The sequence below is a fragment of the Anser anser genome (genome assembly GCF_964211835.1).
Source record: "Anser anser genome assembly, chromosome: 6".
Taxonomy (NCBI): domain Eukaryota; kingdom Metazoa; phylum Chordata; class Aves; order Anseriformes; family Anatidae; genus Anser; species Anser anser.
The window spans coordinates 323,366-342,689 of record NC_139726.1 but is presented as its reverse complement, the minus strand read 5'-3'; the positions used below and the strand labels follow the sequence as shown (position 1 = coordinate 342,689).

The 19,324-nt window shown below is 37.0% G+C and overlaps 1 protein-coding gene across 10 annotated transcripts in view; it reads left to right on the top strand.

Annotated features, from left to right (window-relative positions):
- Nucleotides 1-19,324, top strand: part of TANC1 (tetratricopeptide repeat, ankyrin repeat and coiled-coil containing 1) — a gene marked incomplete at its 3' end in the record, with an annotated part of 95,675 nt that overhangs the window by 72,575 nt on the left and 3,776 nt on the right. For 8 of the 10 annotated variants that reach the window (XM_083841647.1, XM_083841645.1, XM_083841650.1 and 5 more), the window contains 10 exons: nt 357-593; nt 3,643-3,828; nt 5,230-5,308; nt 9,258-9,391; nt 9,880-10,003; nt 10,121-10,296; nt 12,692-12,824; nt 13,696-13,787; nt 17,077-17,223; nt 19,180-19,280. In XM_083841647.1, the coding sequence (XP_083697773.1) occupies nt 357-593; nt 3,643-3,828; nt 5,230-5,308; nt 9,258-9,391; nt 9,880-10,003; nt 10,121-10,296; nt 12,692-12,824; nt 13,696-13,787; nt 17,077-17,223; nt 19,180-19,280 (1,409 nt within the window). Of the gene's footprint in view, nt 1-356; nt 594-3,642; nt 3,829-5,229; nt 5,309-9,257; nt 9,392-9,879; nt 10,004-10,120; nt 10,297-12,691; nt 12,825-13,671; nt 13,788-17,076; nt 17,224-19,179; nt 19,285-19,324 lie in introns of those variants that run through there. The other 2 variants (XM_083841651.1, XM_083841643.1) reach the window with 2 other exon arrangements.

Below are 19,324 nucleotides of genomic sequence, written 5' to 3'. Positions count from 1 at the left end.
CAATTTGATTCTACATAAATGGAGTCAGTTACATAAATTTGCATAGTAACCCAAATAAAAGCTTCAAAAATAATACTGTTACAACGGATGAATTTGTGGTGACAGTGTGGTGAGTTTCAGGGGATAGGTAGATCTTATATTAAGAATACGTAGTTAAGTGGTACAATAATTAATTGGTTAGCAAATGATTTATAATTTTTGTTGTTGCCATATATGTGGTAATGCCAATGTCTGCCAATAAAATCTGCAGGAAAATTAAGGAGTAACATATAAGGATCTGAACGAAGACTTCAAAGTCATTTAACAATTCAAGCCAAATCTGAGGTAAAAATGGTTTTGTTTAAATTAAATTTTAGGTGAGTCGGCTGCTGATTTTGGCAGGAGCAAATGTGAATTATAGGACCGAAGTACTAAATAATGCTCCAGTGCTGTGTGTTCAGTCACACCTTGGACATGAAGAAGTGGTCACTCTTCTACTAGAATTTGGAGCTGCTATTGATGGAACATCAGAAAATGGAATGACTCCGCTTAGTTATGCAGCAGCTGCAGGTCACATGAATATAGTTTCACTGCTGTGCAAAAAGGGCGCAAAGGTAAGCTGATGCGCAAAGATTGCAATGCTTGCAGGAAAAAAAAAAAAGCAAGGGCCTAAGAAAATTACTGTCGATTACATAATTATATACTAATATAATTAATACAGACTGTCAGAGCATTTAAAAAAAATCCAGAACACGTACACAGACTTTTTCTTTTCAACAGAGCATTTTCGTTCTGATCATCTCCATGCCTAATTTTTCATGCATTAGTAATTCCTCTGAAGTTAATAGGACTACACATATACCAGATGTCAAAACATTTGCATTACTATTGCTTAGAAATCCAATTATGAAATGCCAACATTTATCATCAAAACGTAGCCAAAAATACTACAAGTGTTGTTATGGCAGTGGGCAAGAGTAGCAAAGGGGAGCATTTACAAAGGCTGACTTTGCCTTGTGAAAGTAATTGTCTGCTCAGTTGAGGCAAGTGTATCTGTTCAGAAGGGATTTCACGGCAACTATATGTAGCTAAGCTTCTACCCTTATCCCTTACTAATTAAACAAGGGACACTAGTCTCCAAATCAGGCTTTGTGAGTAGCAGTAATGAGAAAGGAAGATGTATTAACTGGAAACCATGCTGTTTTGATATTAGGAGTCGTAGAATCATAGGATCATTAAGGTTGGAGAAGACCTCCAAGATCTAGTCCAACTGTCCTCCTACAGACAATATCACCTACTAAACCATGTCCACCAGTACAACATCCAACCTTTCCTTAAACACCCCCAGGGATGGTGACACCACCACCTCCTTGGGCAACCCGTTCCCATGCATAACCACTCTTTCTGAGAAGAAATTTCTACTAATTTCCAACCTGAACCTCCTCTGGCACAACTTGAGGCTGTTTCCTCTTGTCCTATTAGTGATGTGTGAGAAGAGGCTGACCCCCAGCTCCCCACAACTTCCTTTCAGGTAGCTGGAGAGAGCAATAAGGTCTCCCCTGAGCATCCTCTTCTACAGACTAGAAGAGTCGTGGAGTAGTATTTTTCATTATTTAGTATTTTTATTTCTCAGTGTTGAGTGGTAGCCAACAAATAGGAGATTCCAGCTAGAAAGTTACAGGAGAAATGAGGAAGCAAGCCAAACTACATGAAAAGAGTATGAAAGAGAATTGTTCTTGTTAATTGAAGTGCAAGAGGAAGGACAAGATGAGATCATTTGAGACAGGAGTAACATAGTGAAGACATGGAATGGAAGAAGAAGCAAAGACTGTCACCACTTAGAAAAAGGTGCTATCCAAGAGCAAAGAATGTATGAGTTTAAAGTTTGAAATGGAGATGTTTCAGAGCTTACAAGACCAGTGAGAAGTAGCATCTATTTTTTAAAGATATTTTTGTTCCTTTTTTTATCCCCTTGCTATTACTGTGTTAAATTCTGAGCAAGTAGGTAAAAATGATAGGATTTTCTTGATGTAAGTTGTAGTTTTGCAAATATGGATAACTTAAAACCTAGTTGCTGGCTATATTTAAAAGAGGGTGGGGGAAGGTCTTTTAACAGGTATCTGCACCGTTTTTAAAAGTAGGGAGTCCCTAACTTTGCATCATTTTGGGAACAGTCTTCAAATTATTTTTTGTCTTCTTGAAATAACGTTAGAAAATATTTTGTAAACTAACTAAATAAATAAATCAGCCCTGTTCGTATAGCATGTTTTGCCCTGATAGATTGCAACAGACCATCAGACTTCCCACATGACAGTTATCTACTGCTGTGAAATGAGTACCAGCGTAGTACAGTTTGCAATGAAATCATAGAATAGTTACAGTTTTGGAGATCATCTAGTCCAACATAGGGCCAGCTAGTGCAAGTTTCCCAGGACTGTGTCCCGCCAGCTTTTGAATATCTGCAACGATGAGGGCCACACAACCACTTGCAACAACCTGTGCTAGCGTTTGACTGCTCTTCAGTAAAACAAAGTATTTGTGTGTGCGTTTAGGTGGAATTTTATGTTTTTAATTTGTGACCATTGCCTGTTTTCCTGCCACTGGCCACTACTACTAACTACTCACTCTCTGAGCCATCTCTTCCCCCCAGGCTAAGCGATTCTGTCTCTCTCTGCCTCTCCTTATGTGACAGATGCTCCAGTTCCTTAAACATCTTAGTGGCCCTTTGTGTACTTGCCCCAGTATGTCCATACCGTTCTTATACTGGAGAGCCCAGGAATGTACACAGTCCTGCAGATGTGGACTCAGTGTTGAGTAGAGAAGGATTGCTTCCCTCTACTGCTGCTCATAACACTCTTCCCCATGCAGCCAGTCAGCCCCCACTGTGTACTGATGCCTAGGGTTATTCCTTCCCAGCTGGCAGATTTTTTTACGCTTCCCTTTGTTGAACTTCAAGATTCCTCCCAGCCCAGTTCTCTGGCCTGTTGAGATCTATCAGAATGGCAGCACAATCATTTGCCGCATTAACCACACCTCCCAATTTTTTTTATCATCTGCCCACATGGTGAAGTTGCACTCTGTCCTATCATATAGGTCACTGATGAAGATGCTAAACTGAATTGGACCCAGTGTGTGGATTGCTGGAGTATTCCACTAATGAGTTGCCTCTAGGTGGACTTTGTGCTGCTGATTACAACTCTCTAGGCCCATCCATTCAGCCAGTTTTAGGTCCACCTCACTGTGAGCTTTATGTAACCTGTAACCATCAGCTTGTTCATGAGTGTTATGGGAAACGATGTCAGAAGGCTTACTAAAGTTGAGGTAGACAACGTACACAGCTCTGCCCTCATCCACCAAGCTAGTACTTCATTGTAGAGGACAATCAGATAGATTAAGCATGATTTCCCCTTCATAAATCCGTGCTGACTGTTCCCAATCACCATTTTGTCCCGCGTGCATATGGAGTGATTTCCAGGATTAGTTTCTTCATCACCTTCCCAGTGATTGAGGTGAGGCTGTTTGGCCAGTAATTCCCTAGATCTTCATTCTTTCTTTGCTTGAAAATAGGATTGACATTTGTTTTCTTCCAGTGCTCGGGAACTTCTCCTGTCAATGACCTTTCAATATACTTTTTAACTTTGAACATTATTTTTTCCAATGCAGGCTGACTATCTAGATAAGAAAGGGCAGTGTGCTTTGGTCCACAGTGCATTGAGAGGGCACTGTGATATCCTTAAATATCTGCTTGATGTTGTTTGGATAGCTTCCTCTCAAGAACAAAATTCACTGAGAAAAAAACAGGCGCTGCAGCAAGCGCTGACAGCAGCTTCCAGTATGGGACACTGTCAGGTAGGTTGATAACTGGGATATTTCCAATCTGTTTGAATTTATCAGAATTAAACAACAGTGTTTGTGACTATTTAAAAAAAAAAAAAGTTTGGAAAACAGAATTGTTGAAACTTTAGATGTTTTTAGAAGTATGTGTTCTTAGCAACTGTTTTAAATGCTGTGGTTAATTACCCAATAAAATGAATTACTTGAAGATTTTGTCAGTGTGTAATTTTGTCTTTGTTCCTGACTGTTCTTGAAGTTGTACTAAATCTTTAGTGGTAATGATAATATGCTGTATCAGTGATGCACTGTAGTATGTTTCTACCCTAGGCAGAATCTTTGCATGAAATAAAAAAAATATGCTGAAAGAACTGGATTATTTAACTTTGCAGAGAGTATAATAAATTGTGTTGTTATAGTATTGATTGTAGAGTATAACAAATCGTATTTTGCACATGCATGCTTAACTTTTTACCCTGGTGCACACCTCAAGTTACAAATCAGATTAATTTAGCTTAATATTAATTATGCACAGAAATCCAGATTTCTATCTTGCATATGACTAAAGAAGTGATCCTCAGCATTGAGGTATTATTCAGCAATAGGAACACTAGAAGTAAACATATGAGAAAATACTAAAATGATGTAGATATTCAGATCTTCTGTTTATTGGGAAAATAAATCTTAACCTTGAGATATAAGTAATCAGTAAGTATAGATACATAAATAAAGATCACACTAGGTTGATGTAATTGTCTGTGAATAACTTACGTGATGTGCCAAATGTGGAAGCTTAAAATCTCTTAAATAAAACCATGTTGATACTTTTAAAAAAAAAATCTAATTTACAAAAATGATGTAGGATCAAGATTCTTATATTTGAAGTTGTTTATATGATTCAAACAGAAATGTCTCAGTACAATTAATTTGTCATATAAGCCATGCGGTCTCAGTATAAATTTAAGGATTCTGAACTATGATTAACTTGAATTAGTGATTAATTCTTTCACTTCTGTAAAATTTGTTTGCTATCCACTGATGAAAGTGAAAGCAGCCAAATCCTGAATTGTTAGCAAAATTGATTATATTCATCATAAACACTTCCTCATATCTAAAAATGGCTATCTATTTTTTAGGACAAAAAGATGAGTTGTTCTTAGCTAGAAAAAAGGCGTTTCATTAATTTTGAATAAATTATGGCATTTCAAATGTTAGTGTTTTCCATTCATTCTGTATAATGCTTCTCATGCTTTGAGTTCTACTAAAAATCATACTGAACTTGCTTTGATAGATTATGAGCAATATTAATTTTCTTTGATTCATATGCATAAAGAGGTAAGCACTCTTTTGCTTATTGGTATAGGTTGCAAGTGACAAAGTGATGATTTTTCTGTGACTAACTGAATCTGATTTTGACAGGTGGTTTGTTTCATCTTGACTATTGTAAAGGAGCATGAAATTGACATCAATGACACTGATGCCTTGTGGGGAGAAACAGGTATTTCCCTTCTAATTTTTTCTCAAATTGGAGTTCATTTAAGACAAGGGTTGTTTGGTTTTTATTTTCTGTGGTAAAAGTCATGGGAACATATCAGTTTTCACAATTAAATGAAGTTTGGAAGTGTAAGTGCAGACCTACTTACCTCACAGATTGAAAGGAGTTATTTTGTATTAAACTTACCATAAGTTAGTGACTTTCTAATTAAACTGAAAATTGTCCTTGGAACTACAGTGCCTCTAGTTTCAGGGTAGTGTTTCATACAGTTATCTGTATGCAAACTTCTATTTTTTTTATCTTATTTGTTTGCAGGAAATGCTAGGCAATTGCCTCCTTCATTGTAGGTAGGCAGCGAATGAAAAGATATGCCTCAAAACAGCCTCTTTTAATGATTCCAAGCAGCCTCCTCATTTATTGGAGAAGCAAATGTTCTTTGCTTTTGTGCATACACCAAATGCAAATACAGTGAGTTCCAAAAAAAAAAAAAAAAAAAAGTACAGTTTCTTAAAGACTTTCTAAATTCATCTTCCCTTAATATTTTCTTTTCAAAGTTTTGTATTGAGATTCTTTCTTAATGGACTGGGAATCCTTACTCATTAAGTTAGTGCTTCCTTATGCAGTCCTAACTTTTGATGGAGGTGAAGATCTGAGTCCAAACAGCTATGAGCAATTCCCTGTGGCACTTCTGTGCTGAGATAGAAAATAGTAAGTTTGGGCCAAGCAAAACATGTAGAATCAAAATAGCCACAGGATTAGCTTTACTTGAAATATCACTCTTCACTTATTGAATGTAAGAAATTTATGTGAAAAGGGTGCTAGTTTATATGCTGTTGGAATCATCACATTTTTGCATGTGTGGTCGAGCTTGTGTATGCATTGTAGTGTTTGGTTCTTTAGCTGTTAATTTTAAAAAATGTTATTGTGGTATGGAACTGGATGGGACAAAACTTTGGAAGTACATGGCAGATGGAGTGAAGAGCAGTGTGTTTTGTGAGTGTCTGTATTAAAGGGGGAAAATCTATCACGCCTTGAAAAAGCATTCATGTCGTAACATGTTCAGGAACAGCTTAATCCCTGTTCATGTATTTGTACTGCTGTTATCTATTCAATTGAATCCTGAGTTGTTTCAGCTCATTGTAGAGGCTGTTTCAATAATGTTTTATATTGTGAGTCTTTCTGAGCAGAAAATAGCAAGAGATCATGGTGTCCATTCCCAGTATTTTATCACATTAGTGCAGCTGAAGGGCATGTCTGCATGGAATAAAGGTTTGAGGCAAGTTCCATAGAAAATTACCAACTACACCAAAAACAAATGACAAAAATACGTCCTGGGAAAAGCTTGTGTCATTAAAAGTATCATGGAAACAAAGCATGAATGAAAATACAATTCAGTAAGTGGATGAATAAGGCTGGCATAATTGGCAAGGTATATAGGGTATGTATATCAACGGAATAATAGGGAAGGTATGAATAAAATGTAACATAATTTGGAAAGAGGTGTAGTACAGCATAAAATTTTCAAGTTAGAATAGAGCTCTTAATTTAAAACAGTGATGGCTTGCAGAGGGGAGTTGTTGCATGCAAGGATACTAAGTCATGCTAAGTCATGATACAAGCTTGACGTTATAAAGGAATTACAAAGGAAATGAAAGAAAGCTTTCTACAAGCATTGCTAATGCAAATGTCATGCTATAGAACATTGAAGGTAGTCAGTTAAACACACAAGTTTTAGTTATAAAGCGTTCTTTTTGTAGACTGTATGAAATTTAATGTGTCAGCTTATTAAAAAAATAATACTTCAGAAACGCACTGATACTCAAAAAAAAAAATCCAGGGTTAACCTCTACAAGGTGTTTTTAATGCTCAATTAAGTACAGTTTAATGATTTTTCTATTGCACTTGTTGGATTCTGCAAACTGCTGTCTCTAATTTACAGTCTTGTTTACAAATAGCTTTCCAAATTGTCTTATTTCAGACACAAAAACATCTGGTTTTTTTTTTACTAATTACAGTTTCTCTCCGACGTTGGCTACAGATCAAAAATTCGTCAAAGTTAACTCTTTTTCTTTCAGCTTAATTGGCTGCTCTTACAGCTTCTGTTCTACATGAGCTGCTTGTTTAGCTCTTCATTTAAATTCTTTCCTTCTTTATCAGGGCAGAGTGGGCCGTGCTTTTGTAGAATACCACTTGGCAGATCAGAGGTGATTTCTTCTAGTAGAATAGTCTGAATTCCTGAGCAGGGTTCAATCATGATGTTCTTTAAACTGTCTGTAAGAATTCTTTACTTTTCTTATACCTGAGTAAGGTATAGGGTAGTTATATTGTTGGTCTAATGTTAGTTACGCTGTAAGCTGAAAAGCTGGATTGGTCTCTTCTCCCAAGCATCAAGTGATAAAAGAAGGGGAAATGGCCTTAAGTTGAGACAGGGAAGGTTGGGGTTGGATGTTAGGAAATATTTCTTCACTGAAAAGGTTGTGAAGTATTGGAACAGGCTGCCCAGGGAAGTGGTTGTGTCACCATTCCTGGAGGTCTTCAAAAAACATGTAGATGTAGAACATAGTGACATGGTTTAGTGGTCAACTTGGTAGTGTTAGGTTAAAGTTGGGACTAGATGATCTTAGAGGTCTTTTCCAACCTAAGTGATTCTATGATTAGTGAGCCAAGACTGGATGAGCTAGGTATTCATAGAATCATGTAATGCTTTGGGTTGGAAAGAACCCTAAAGATTCAACCTTCATGCTGTGGGCAATGACACCTTCCAATAGATCAGGTTGCCCAATCTAGACATGTTCTTGAACACTTCCAGGAATCAGCAACTTCTGTGGTTTTTTTGTTTGTTTGTTTTTGTTTTTTTCTTTTCTTTTTTATTGTTGCTTAAAAAAAAAAAATTTACTACTTCTTGAAGTGTCGGTAATTTCATTTACTTTCAGTATCCATTGGAATTTTAAAATCTAATTTACCATATTTCTAAATTCTAAAATTGATTTATTGTAAATTCTAAAAATGATTTATTAGAAATTCAGAATTTGACCCACCTTTTATTTAAAAATGCTGTCTTAGGATTTAGAAAATGGAGAGGTGAATCCTTTGCTGATTCTTGCAGAAGCTAGCACATGAACCCATTTTCAAAACAGTGTTAACGTTACTGATGAGGCTGATGGAAAAAATCAAACATCATATGGCTACTACACTTTATATAGAGATCAAGAACAGAGTCACTCTTGTTAACATCCACTGTCCAGCTCAAAAACAGGTCTCAAAGGCAAATGAGAATATTTGTCTTTTGAGTGCTGTAAAATGTGCAGTAATACCTTGAAGGCTAAAACAAGGACTAACATGTAGGAAGCAGAAGTATTGATTGATTACTTACTGTATTTTTCCTGATGAAAAACAGGGAAAACAATTTTAACTAGTGCAGAATTAAGCTAAATCATCTGAGTAACAGACTTTCTGCATAAATCTAAATATCTGCTGTTTGGTAATACGTCACTGCCTGGTATTGAGTAAACATTGCTTTAGTTAGTCCCTTTGCTAAATCCCAGAACTGTTGTCATCTTCACCTTTGGGAAGGGCCTGATGGAAAGAGAAGCAGCTTTCTTCTCATGAAGAAAAAAAAATAATGAAAAAGGAACTATAACTGTCTTAAATCTTAAAGACAGACTGGTAGGCTTCTCCTAAATTTTCATAATGAATCTCTTTAACCTACAAGGTATGCACATGTTGTATTCGTTATCTTTGAGAATTACCTTTTTATTTAAGAGAATGTCTTTGGCTTTTTGACTTAACCTGATTGTGACTAACACATCTATAGTCTGAGAGTAGATATGAAATATCTTGTGGAACAGCTGAGTTGAAAAAAATTGGGGATTCCTTAACACTCATATAATGTGCATGTAAAAAAGGAAGTGTTAAAACAGCTAAGAGATGTTGATGAAAATGCTTTCTTTAGCCCTGACAGCTGCTGCAGGAAGAGGAAAACTGGAAGTCTGCGAATTGCTTCTTGAACATGGAGCGGTTGTGACAAGAGCTAATAGGAGGGGCATTCCTCCACTCTTCTGTGCTGTACGGCAGGGTCACTGGCAGGTCTGATGCGTCTTCACAAACTAATGGACTGATATGGGAAACTGTCTTTGATTTCCCCTATCTCTAGTCCTGTAATAAGTCAGTGTAAATTTTGTAATGTGCATTTGCATCAACTTCTAAGGGACATATTCAGAAGTTTATTTTTTAATTTACCAGTTCAAGAGTATATTGGCGGTATGCCAATCTTAATTGTGATATACCTTAAAAATAATATATGGAATTTAAAATACTTTATTTCCTGGGCCAAGAACAGAGACAATTTCAGATCCACTAGACTGCTTCTGTATTTAATGGAGAGAGACCCTTAGAGCCTTCTTCATACTTGCCACTCCCATCAAGAGAAAGTCCTGATTTGCAAACAGTTAAGAGTTGAGTGAGATTTCTAAATTATTGCTATAAATAACACCTTAGTCTTCTCCCGTAGATGTTTATTATGGCAAAAATTTAAATCTACCAATTTATTTTCAATAGTTTTTTTCCTATTTCAGATTGCTAAACTTCTTCTGAAGCACGGGTCTGATGTAAATTTAAGTGACAAACAAGGCAGAACTCCACTTATGGTGGCTTCTTGTGAAGGACATTTGAGCACTGTGGAATTTCTCCTTTCTGAAGGTAGAAAATAACTGTTTCAATGCTGCATGGCTGTACCAGAGACTGCATCCATGTGAGTTGGGTAATTTTGCATATTAAACAGGACATCTTCATTACAAAGTTGATTTTCATTTTTAGGTGCAGCTATTTCATCTCTGGACAAAGAAGGACTGTCAGCTTTGAGCTGGGCATGTCTAAAAGGCCACAGGGAAGTGGTTCAGTATTTAGTTGAGAAAGGCGCAACAACTGATCAGACAGACAAAAATGGACGAACACCTTTAGACCTGGCAGCTTTTTATGGAGATGCTGATATTGTAAGTAGAGCTTAATAGTAGAAAAACTAAGCACGTATTGAATTTTCATAATACGAAACAAAATTAAAAAAAAAAAAATTGCCAACCACAATAGAAAGGAAACCTGTGCGAGTAGTTAAGATGGTGGCACCACTAATGTCCTGACTGTAGTAGGAGTGTTTACTCTGAAGAGCATTTTCTAGATAAGGCTTTAGTACCAAGGTAGTTGTGATGTAAAGTCCAGCATTATGCATGTATAATTGATGTTTTAAATCTTAATAAAAAGTAGCATATATAATTTCTATGTTGGATGAACTGGAATTAAAAAAAAAAAAAAAAAGACCGGGGGATGTGATGTGAAAGGAAAATTTTCTTCTGCCTTTGCTAATCAGTCAAGGTAACCAGACAGGGTCCCAGTCAGTTGGTTACCTTAGTGGAACATAGACACCAAGAGAGACACAGAAAGAAGAATAATACTGCCAGAAAGGATTAAAGGTTTTACTTCTCCATTATAATGTAGTATTACTTGTCCATGATAATAATCTTACAAGCTGTTGCGTGACAGTGAGAGAACTGTTAGAAATCCATACAGTTTTCATCTTAGGAATCTCATGGCACTAAACACATTCCAACATTACTATCCAGACTATAAATGTGGAAATACAAGGCCTGAGATGTTGAATCAGTTTTTCTTAGTTTCTTCCGTAGGTCTTTTCAGAAACAGGACAACTGAAGTTCCTTTTTCTGTCTAGTAACTTTCTCACAAACTATCTTCTTTCTCTAAATTATACAGTAAGTTAAAAGTCTGTGATTCCTGTAAATCTTTAAAATCACAGACTTGGAAGTTATTGTATATTTTTGTTTTCATGCTTCAAAACTCAGCAGTAGAGCACAGTTCAGAATTCTGTCCAGATAGGATTGTAATTTCAGCATGCTACACGGAAGAACATGTTCAGTCTGCAAGCACTGTAAACAGATCCTACAGTTACCAGGGGAAGAGAAACAATAGCATATGCAGCCTCTCAAACTCACCAGTATCTGTTTTTCTAGAGTTTGCATATACAAAATCCTGTTTCATAACAGCAGTTCTCGAATGAAAATGCTACCATATGGTGTAGTTTGCTTTAAGTTCCATTCTGCCTTTGTTAGAGTTAACTTAAAATTATAAATAAGTCCTTAGATTCTGAACTAGCTTTAACAAATTTTGGAAGTCACATCACAGAACTCTTCCTGCCCCTGCAAGTGTTCTTCAGTAACACAGGTACATGAAGGGGTTTTTTCTTCCTGCTTGGAAATGAGGGGTATCAAGAGCCCTGTACATACCCTACTGTGGTTTATCACACTGGAGTAGAAGCTGTGCCAAGGGTTCATATTGCTGAACAGCCTGATCTTTGTGCTAAGGCAGAGATTACTCACAAGGCCAGCACGTTATTGGTCTCGGGGGCCTGTCAATGGGAAGGATTGTTAAAATCTCTCTCTGTGCTAGATTACTGCCAATCACATTTAAGTAAGCGGTGGTTCCACAAAAGGACTGTTGTTTACATCAAACCTGTCATTGCTGTAATTTCCTATATATTGCACTTTTAATTGCTGTTACTGATGAACAATTACTAGAATTACCTCATTGCTCTGAATACTTGGAAGCTGATGGTATACGACATTTATATTGGTTTCCTAAACTTTCTTTTTTGTCCATGCTGCATTTTATATTTGTTATGTTTATGTCTGAAACTGCAGTGCTAGATTGTTGGGATAAATGGTTGAGAAATTAACAAAATAACAAATGTTCTGTTTTTTTCTTGGTATAGAACAAGAAGCAGTTCCTCAGCACCATAACTTGTATTTAAAATGTTAACTAGAATGTTTTAAAATATCTCACACAAAAATAGTTTGTGTATTTTCTTTTTATTTTATTTAAACAGCACTTTGTCCTATACTAGGAGCATATGCTGGTACTGCACTTTGTTTGTGACCATAGTCTTACAGAGTGTTTGAAGCCTCTCCTAATTGGCTGAAACCACAGGTCCTACACTGCTACTGTTTTCATTTGAACTTTACTGCCTTTTTGCTTAAGTAGCTCTCTGCATATCAGCATGCAGAACATGAACAAAGCAGCGAACAAGCATAATGTGTTGTTTTTCTGACACAGGTACTTAAGTGTCAGAATTTGGGTGTTTTTTTGTTGTTTTTTTTAATTCCTTAACTAGGAAAATGCTGCTCTTAGGTATAGTTTGACAGTATAGCCATGCTCTGTTGTCTTCAATGGATTCAGTTCAATGGATTTTAAGTGGCTTTATCATACTCAAGATATATTGAATATACTTCAAGGAAGATTAGGTGGTAGATTAAACATTTCACTGTTCTGTATCTCCTACCAAGAATAATGTTACAAGGCTTGTCTTATTTCTTTTTACAGGTGCAGTATTTGGTAGAGAGAGGAGCGATGATTGAGCACGTTGACCACAGTGGCATGCGGCCACTGGACAGAGCTATTGGATGTCGTAATACATCAGTAGTGGTTATGCTCCTGAGAAAAGGAGCTAAATTAGGTTAGTAAACCTATCCATACTCAAGGGGAAGAACTGATTATCTGCTCTGCTAGAATTGCTGTCACTTCTGTAAAGTAGATTTAATAAATAAATCTTGAAGTACGTGCTAGATTTTTGTGGGTAGTATGGTTTGCAGATGCCCACTCAAGAGAAACGAATCTCTTTCCTTCTTTTAGAGGTAGGCACTCAAGTCCTCAAGTCTCCACTTCAGAAGTGAGGAAATGAAAGTAATCTTATTCTGCTCCTTTCTTTAACATATGATGATCGAGAGCCTGAGGAGTCTGTCTTTACATGGTTACTCTGTCATGATATACTTAAACAAGAAAAGAATTATTATGCTATTAATGATCCTTAATTCTGCCACTATTAATGATTTAGGTGAAGAAGTTTTACATTTAAATAACGTTCTCTAAATATATTTTAGAATCACATTTTTGCAAGTAGTAGGCAAAAAGTATGTCTGTGTCTTGTATTATAGTGGGCAAGTACATGTGCATCTGTGTACGTAATGACTACTAAATCTGTTATATGTTTAAATCGTTATTTGGTTACTAAATATGATTAAATGCAGATCGTTATCTAGGCCTGTGCTTCACCATGGACTTTCATCCTTTCCTATACTGGCTTTAGAGCAAGGGAAAAATGAATCGGACCCTTTCATGTTTGTCTGCTATCTATGTGGGGTGGTAGGGGACAAGTATGGATATGAATGTATGTTAAATATACATGTGCACACACACTTAAAATATAATAATAGTTGTTTCATGAAGGTGGAATATCCACTAAAGTAGGATTAGGCTTTCCAGTGCAAATAGTTATAAAAAACAATTTTTTTCCCCTTTGTCAGAGATCCTTAAAATTTAATTTTCAGGAAACGCAGCATGGGCAATGGCCACCTCAAAACCCGATATTCTCCTTATTCTGCTGCAGAAACTGATGGAAGAAGGAAATATACTGTACAAAGTAGGTAGACTTTTTCCTCATCGGCTGAGTACTACAGGTTCACAAACTACTTGATGCTTATTACTATACCCTATATGTACAATTTTATTTGACTAACTGTTAATTTCTCCTTTTCCTTTTCTTTTTCCTTCTTCTCACTTGACTAGAGGGCCTGTGATTTGTTTTTACTGATTTCGCACTGCTCATCCTGTTTTTCTTAGCTATCCTCTTCATTTTGGGACAGCAGGATCCTCCCCTTACCTGCTTAACATACTCCCCGCTGCTATGCTACTGTCATGCCTGCACAATCTCTTTTAAATATGCAAGGTTAGTGGAATTTTCCACTGCAAAAACAAGTTCTACTGCAAAACACAACTTTGTTTCTCACAATATCAAGAAACATTAAGAAAACCTTGAGGAATAATAATTTAAAACTAGTATGTTAATTAAAAGAACAACAACAATGGTTAATGGATAAGTATATTTTCTTTCAGTTGAGCAAGTTGCTCTGTGGACGTGTGTCAGTCGTTTGCTTCTTAGAAGCAACTCAGAATATAAGGTGCTCATTTGAAAGTGGCTTGTTGAATTAAGTAGTGTACAGGCATATCCTTTACTTCAGGGTAATGTTCTTTTGTATGCTATTTAAATATAGAATGAGGAAAGTGACAGCTCTTTTGATACATTCTCTTTACTAGTGGTGATGTCTTGCTCAGAAGAGTGGAATTGTTTTTTGTACACTCTGCAATACACCTCCTTTATTTCACTAGTGCAACACAGCAGAATGACTTATATGCACATCATTCAAAGTGTGTTCTAGCTATAAGATTTGGAATTTGCAGTTGCTTTTTTGTTTTTAATAAGGATCTTCAAATATCTGCCACCTTATCTCTGATTTTTGATCTGAATCTCATGGCCTTGCATAACATAGGAGAGATACCTTTGAGACTTTACTATCGTGAATCAGGGTGGACCTGTTTAGATTCATCCAAATTCTGTCTTAAGAATACATCTGATTAATTTATCAAGTTTATTGGTCCTGAAATGGGGTTAGAGCTTTACATACAAGCATGTACCTTAAAAAAAAAAATAAAAATCACAGCATCATGGAATGGTTTGGGTTGGAAGAGACCTTAAACACCATCTAATTTCAATCCCCTGCCATGGGCAGGGACACCTCCCACTAGACCAGGTTGACCAAAGCTCCATCCAGCCTGGTCTTGAACACTTCCAGGGATGGGGCTGCTTCCACAGCTTCTCTGGGCAGCCTGTCCCAGTGCCTTACCACCCTCAGAGCAAAGAATTTCCTCCTTACGTCTAATCTAAATGTACCCTCTTTTAGTTTAAAGCCATTACTCCTTGTCCTATCACTGCAATCCCCAACAAAGAGTCCCTCCCCAGCTTTTCTGTAGGCCCCTTTTAGGTACTGGAGGGCCACTACAAGGTCTCCCCACAGCTTTCTCTTCTCCAGGCTGAAGAACCCCAACTCTCTCAGCCTTTGTAGGAGAGGTGCTCCAGCCCCTTGATCATCTTTGCGGTCCTCCTCTGGACTCGTTCTAATACTTCCACATCCTTCCTATTACATTGGGGGCCCCAGAGCTGAACACAGCACTCCAGCCAGGGTCTTATGAGAAGGTGGGACATCTTTCAACCTAAAGGATAACAGTTAATACAGCAAAGGCAATTCTGTTGTCCCTGGGAGGCCTCTCCTGTGCCACGCTAATCTAGTGGTGTATTAAATATGACTCACGGGTTGTTAAAGGAGAAGGTGTCACCCACAGTGTCACCAGCACCAACTTGTTTTGTTTCAGTTTCTCCTCACATTGCTCTGCAGCTTGGACGCAGCCTGGACTTTGAGACCAGAGATTAACACGGCAGGGCTTGTTACTAATATGTTTTACAATTTCTTACAAGAGGTTGTATCCCCTGCTGATACCTTTTTTTAGACCATTTAGTTTTGAGTAGACTTGCTAGAGCTAATGGTATGTTATTTAGCTTATTAAACTTTTTCTAATACCCTTTGATATATTTGTTTGCCAAAGTATCTGCAAGATAACTATCCATTAGAGTAGCACGTATTTGAGTGTATTCACAGTACACAGTAACTACTTCTCAGCTTTCTGGTTGAATAACATAAGCAAGACAAATCTTAAATATTTTATATGTCAGTTTCAACAGTAAATTATGACTACTTTGAATGTTTAATTAAATGAAAAGAAACAATGTTTATGAAAATAAACTAACTCCTACAATATCCATTAAGAGAAAAAAAATCTTCTGTCAGCTGAAAGATCTGCTATCTTTTCATAGTAGGAGGATTTCAGTGGTTTTAGCAGAACTGCCTCAAATCTTCAGCTTGTTGTAGAGATGTTCTCCAAGCATCTTTTGGAGAGTCTGAACATAATGCAACCATGGATCATCCGAGTAGTCCTGAGGGATGGCTTAGCTTTCTTATTCAACCTTTGTTAAAAAGTAGGAGACTGATCCTTCACTGCTTTAAATTTATACATTCAGCCATCCAATTAACCATGGCTGAGACACCTAAGCGAAGCTGGGAGTAGCTGGACTGCACGTGTGAATGTTGTACCGGCTCTTTCTCCCTCTCCCCATCCTCCTTTCGCCAGAGCTTCTACTGCAGTAGCACCACCTGATTAAAGGGTACACCATTCCTGATTTAAGGACATGATCTATTAGAAGCATCTTAGAGCTATAATAAAGGATGGTTGACTGCCCCCTTTAATAAATAAATAAATAAAATTAAGAACTTTATCATGCAGTATTATAGATATACCAGAACAATTCTTCAGGTACATGTATTATGTATTAATGCAAGTACTACCTTGGTGAAATACCATTAAAGGCATGACTTTAGAAAGAAAGACAAACTCTAGTTAACTCTCAAGTTCTCTCTTTGTGTGTAAAAGTGTAATAATATATATTTATTATTTTTTTAAATATATGTGTCTGGTTTATATAAGCCAGACACACACATATATAACAATAATATATAAATATTTGTATGTAAAATATGATAATGAATATTATATATTATATATAATATATAGGTGTATATATATATATATTAAAAAATGTCTGGCTGTGTTTTCTACTTGAAGCGCACCAATTGGTAGATGTCAAATATAAATGTGGTTACATTGATCTTAAAATGACTTTAGTGATTTATATCCAAGCAGGTACTTCTGAAGGTAAGATATCTTTTAGCCTAAAGGATAATAGAGTTATCTGAATCTGTAATATTCTTTATTGTAATATTGAGAGTTTCTGAAAAGCCTCTTCTTCCCTAAATCTGTAGAAAGGTAAGATGAAGGAAGCAGCACAGCGCTATCAGTATGCTTTGAGGAAGTTTCCGAGGGAAGGCTTTGGAGAAGAAATGAAAGCGTTCAATGAGCTGAGAGTTTCATTGTACTTAAATTTATCACGATGTCGACGAAAAACAAATGTAAGCTCTTGCTTTTAATCTGTTGCTTCTCTAGCACTGGGAATCCTAGACCTCTGTTCTACTCCATTATTGACAGCTTGTGTTGTTACATGTTGATGCGACTGTGCTCCTGTGGTTGGTTTTTGGTTATCCTGATGTGCTGAAAGGGCAGAAACGGGGGAGGGTGTGCAGAATCTTTCAAACCATTATCATCAAGGGAAAGATTTGGACATGGCCAAAATATTAGGATTTCTCTTTTACTAAACATTGGTACGTTGTCCAAGCACTGTGCATGTATTTTTACTATTCTAGAATTCTTTTCACTGTATGCTGATTTGGGGCTTTGTTGTGTCAACAGATGGGGACAGTTCATAAGATGAATGCATGTTGCCATGTGGGAACTATCACAGCTATTCTTATGTAATCAGTTATTTTGGAATAACAAACTGCTGGATGTTTTTAGTACTTTTAAAAGACTAAATGGAAAATGCTGCCACAGCCACCACCCTTTGTTATCAACCAGCATAACCTACCACTACAGCTTTATTCTGTGTGCTGGCTGTTTCTTTTCTACCTTCATCAGTGTATCAGATGGCTGGTAAGAACCTGAATGACCATCAGAGCAAAAACTTGTAATTTGCTAAATACACTTTACACTAGGCCTTCTTTTGAAACATTAACTTATTTCCCATGTCATTTAAGTTGTTCTTTGCATCTGTTTCAATTCAAAGAACGTATAAACATGGGTGTCCAGGAGTTTACATAGGCGGTTCTGCTGCTGCCTTGCACAGCAGCACTATCACTTTGCCTTTTCTGGTACAACTACCATCTTGTGAGGCCCCACCTCTCCTGATGCCTTCCTAGATCAGACTGCACTTCTCAGTTTCATAAAACCAGTACTTGAAAGTGACTCTGTGACCAACGAGAGGGAGGGAGGGAGGGAGGGAGGGAGGGAGGGAAGGAGTGAGGTTCTCATTGTATTCAAATGATAAACTCTTATTTACATTTTGCTAATCCTACAGTGCATCACCTTGCATTTACAGCTTAAGTTCATCATGTTACTCTGCTCTTGCATGACACCATCATACCATGGTTAGGGTTGGAAGGGACCTTAAAAATCATCTAACTCCAATTTCCCTGCCATAGGCAGGGACGCCACCCCCTAGATCAGGTTGGCCAAGGCCCCATCCAGCCCGGCCTTGAACCCTCCAGGGATGGGGCATCCACAGCTTCTCTGGGCAACCTGCTCATGGCTATCTCAGGATGTAGGACTTCTATTATTTTTTTCATGATAATCTTTTCCAGTTTCCTGCACTGTCATGCTCAGTATCATTTGGTATCATGAAGACCGTGTGCTGTGCAGGGGTACTATTAAAATTAGACTGGCTTCTGCTTTCATTTTTTCCATGGCCATCGTTGTCCCAACTTCAATCCTGCTTTGTTAATTCCAGCCTTTGGCTTAACCATGAATTTAGCTGAACTATTATATGTTGTTCTTATTAAATTAAGACCAACTATATTAGATCTACTATAGTTCTTTTCTAAAACTGTCACATACCTTATCAAACAAACCTGGACTAGTACAACATATTTTCCTTTTTTTTTCTATATTCCTAGGTTTTTAACTAGTCATTTTTAAAAAGACATTTTAGAGCCTTTTTATCTGAGGTGCTCACTTATCCCGTTAAACATGCAGTCTCGTCTAGCATTTTAACATCTGTGGGTTGAAAATAACCGTATTTTATCTATATTAACACTGCTTTTTAGCTACCTTGGAGTCAGTTTCACTTGGACATAAGAGGAGAGGTTACCAAGATGAGGTCTGGTTTTGGTCTTTTTGAAAATGTCTGTTCTTCTTAACCGATAAATGTGACTTTCTATACTGGATCTGCACTTTTGAAACAGTACCATGAACGAAGAGCATGCAGCTTTCTTTTATTGCCAATGTGTAAGGAGTACATTTGTTTAAATTCTTAGGACTTTGGTATGGCTGAAGAATTTGCTACCAAAGCATTGGACCTGAAACCCAAGTCTTACGAAGCTTATTATGCTAGAGCAAGAGCCAAGAGGAACAGCCGGTAATGTTTGATTCTGTTCATCTATCCACCCAGATTTTTTTTAA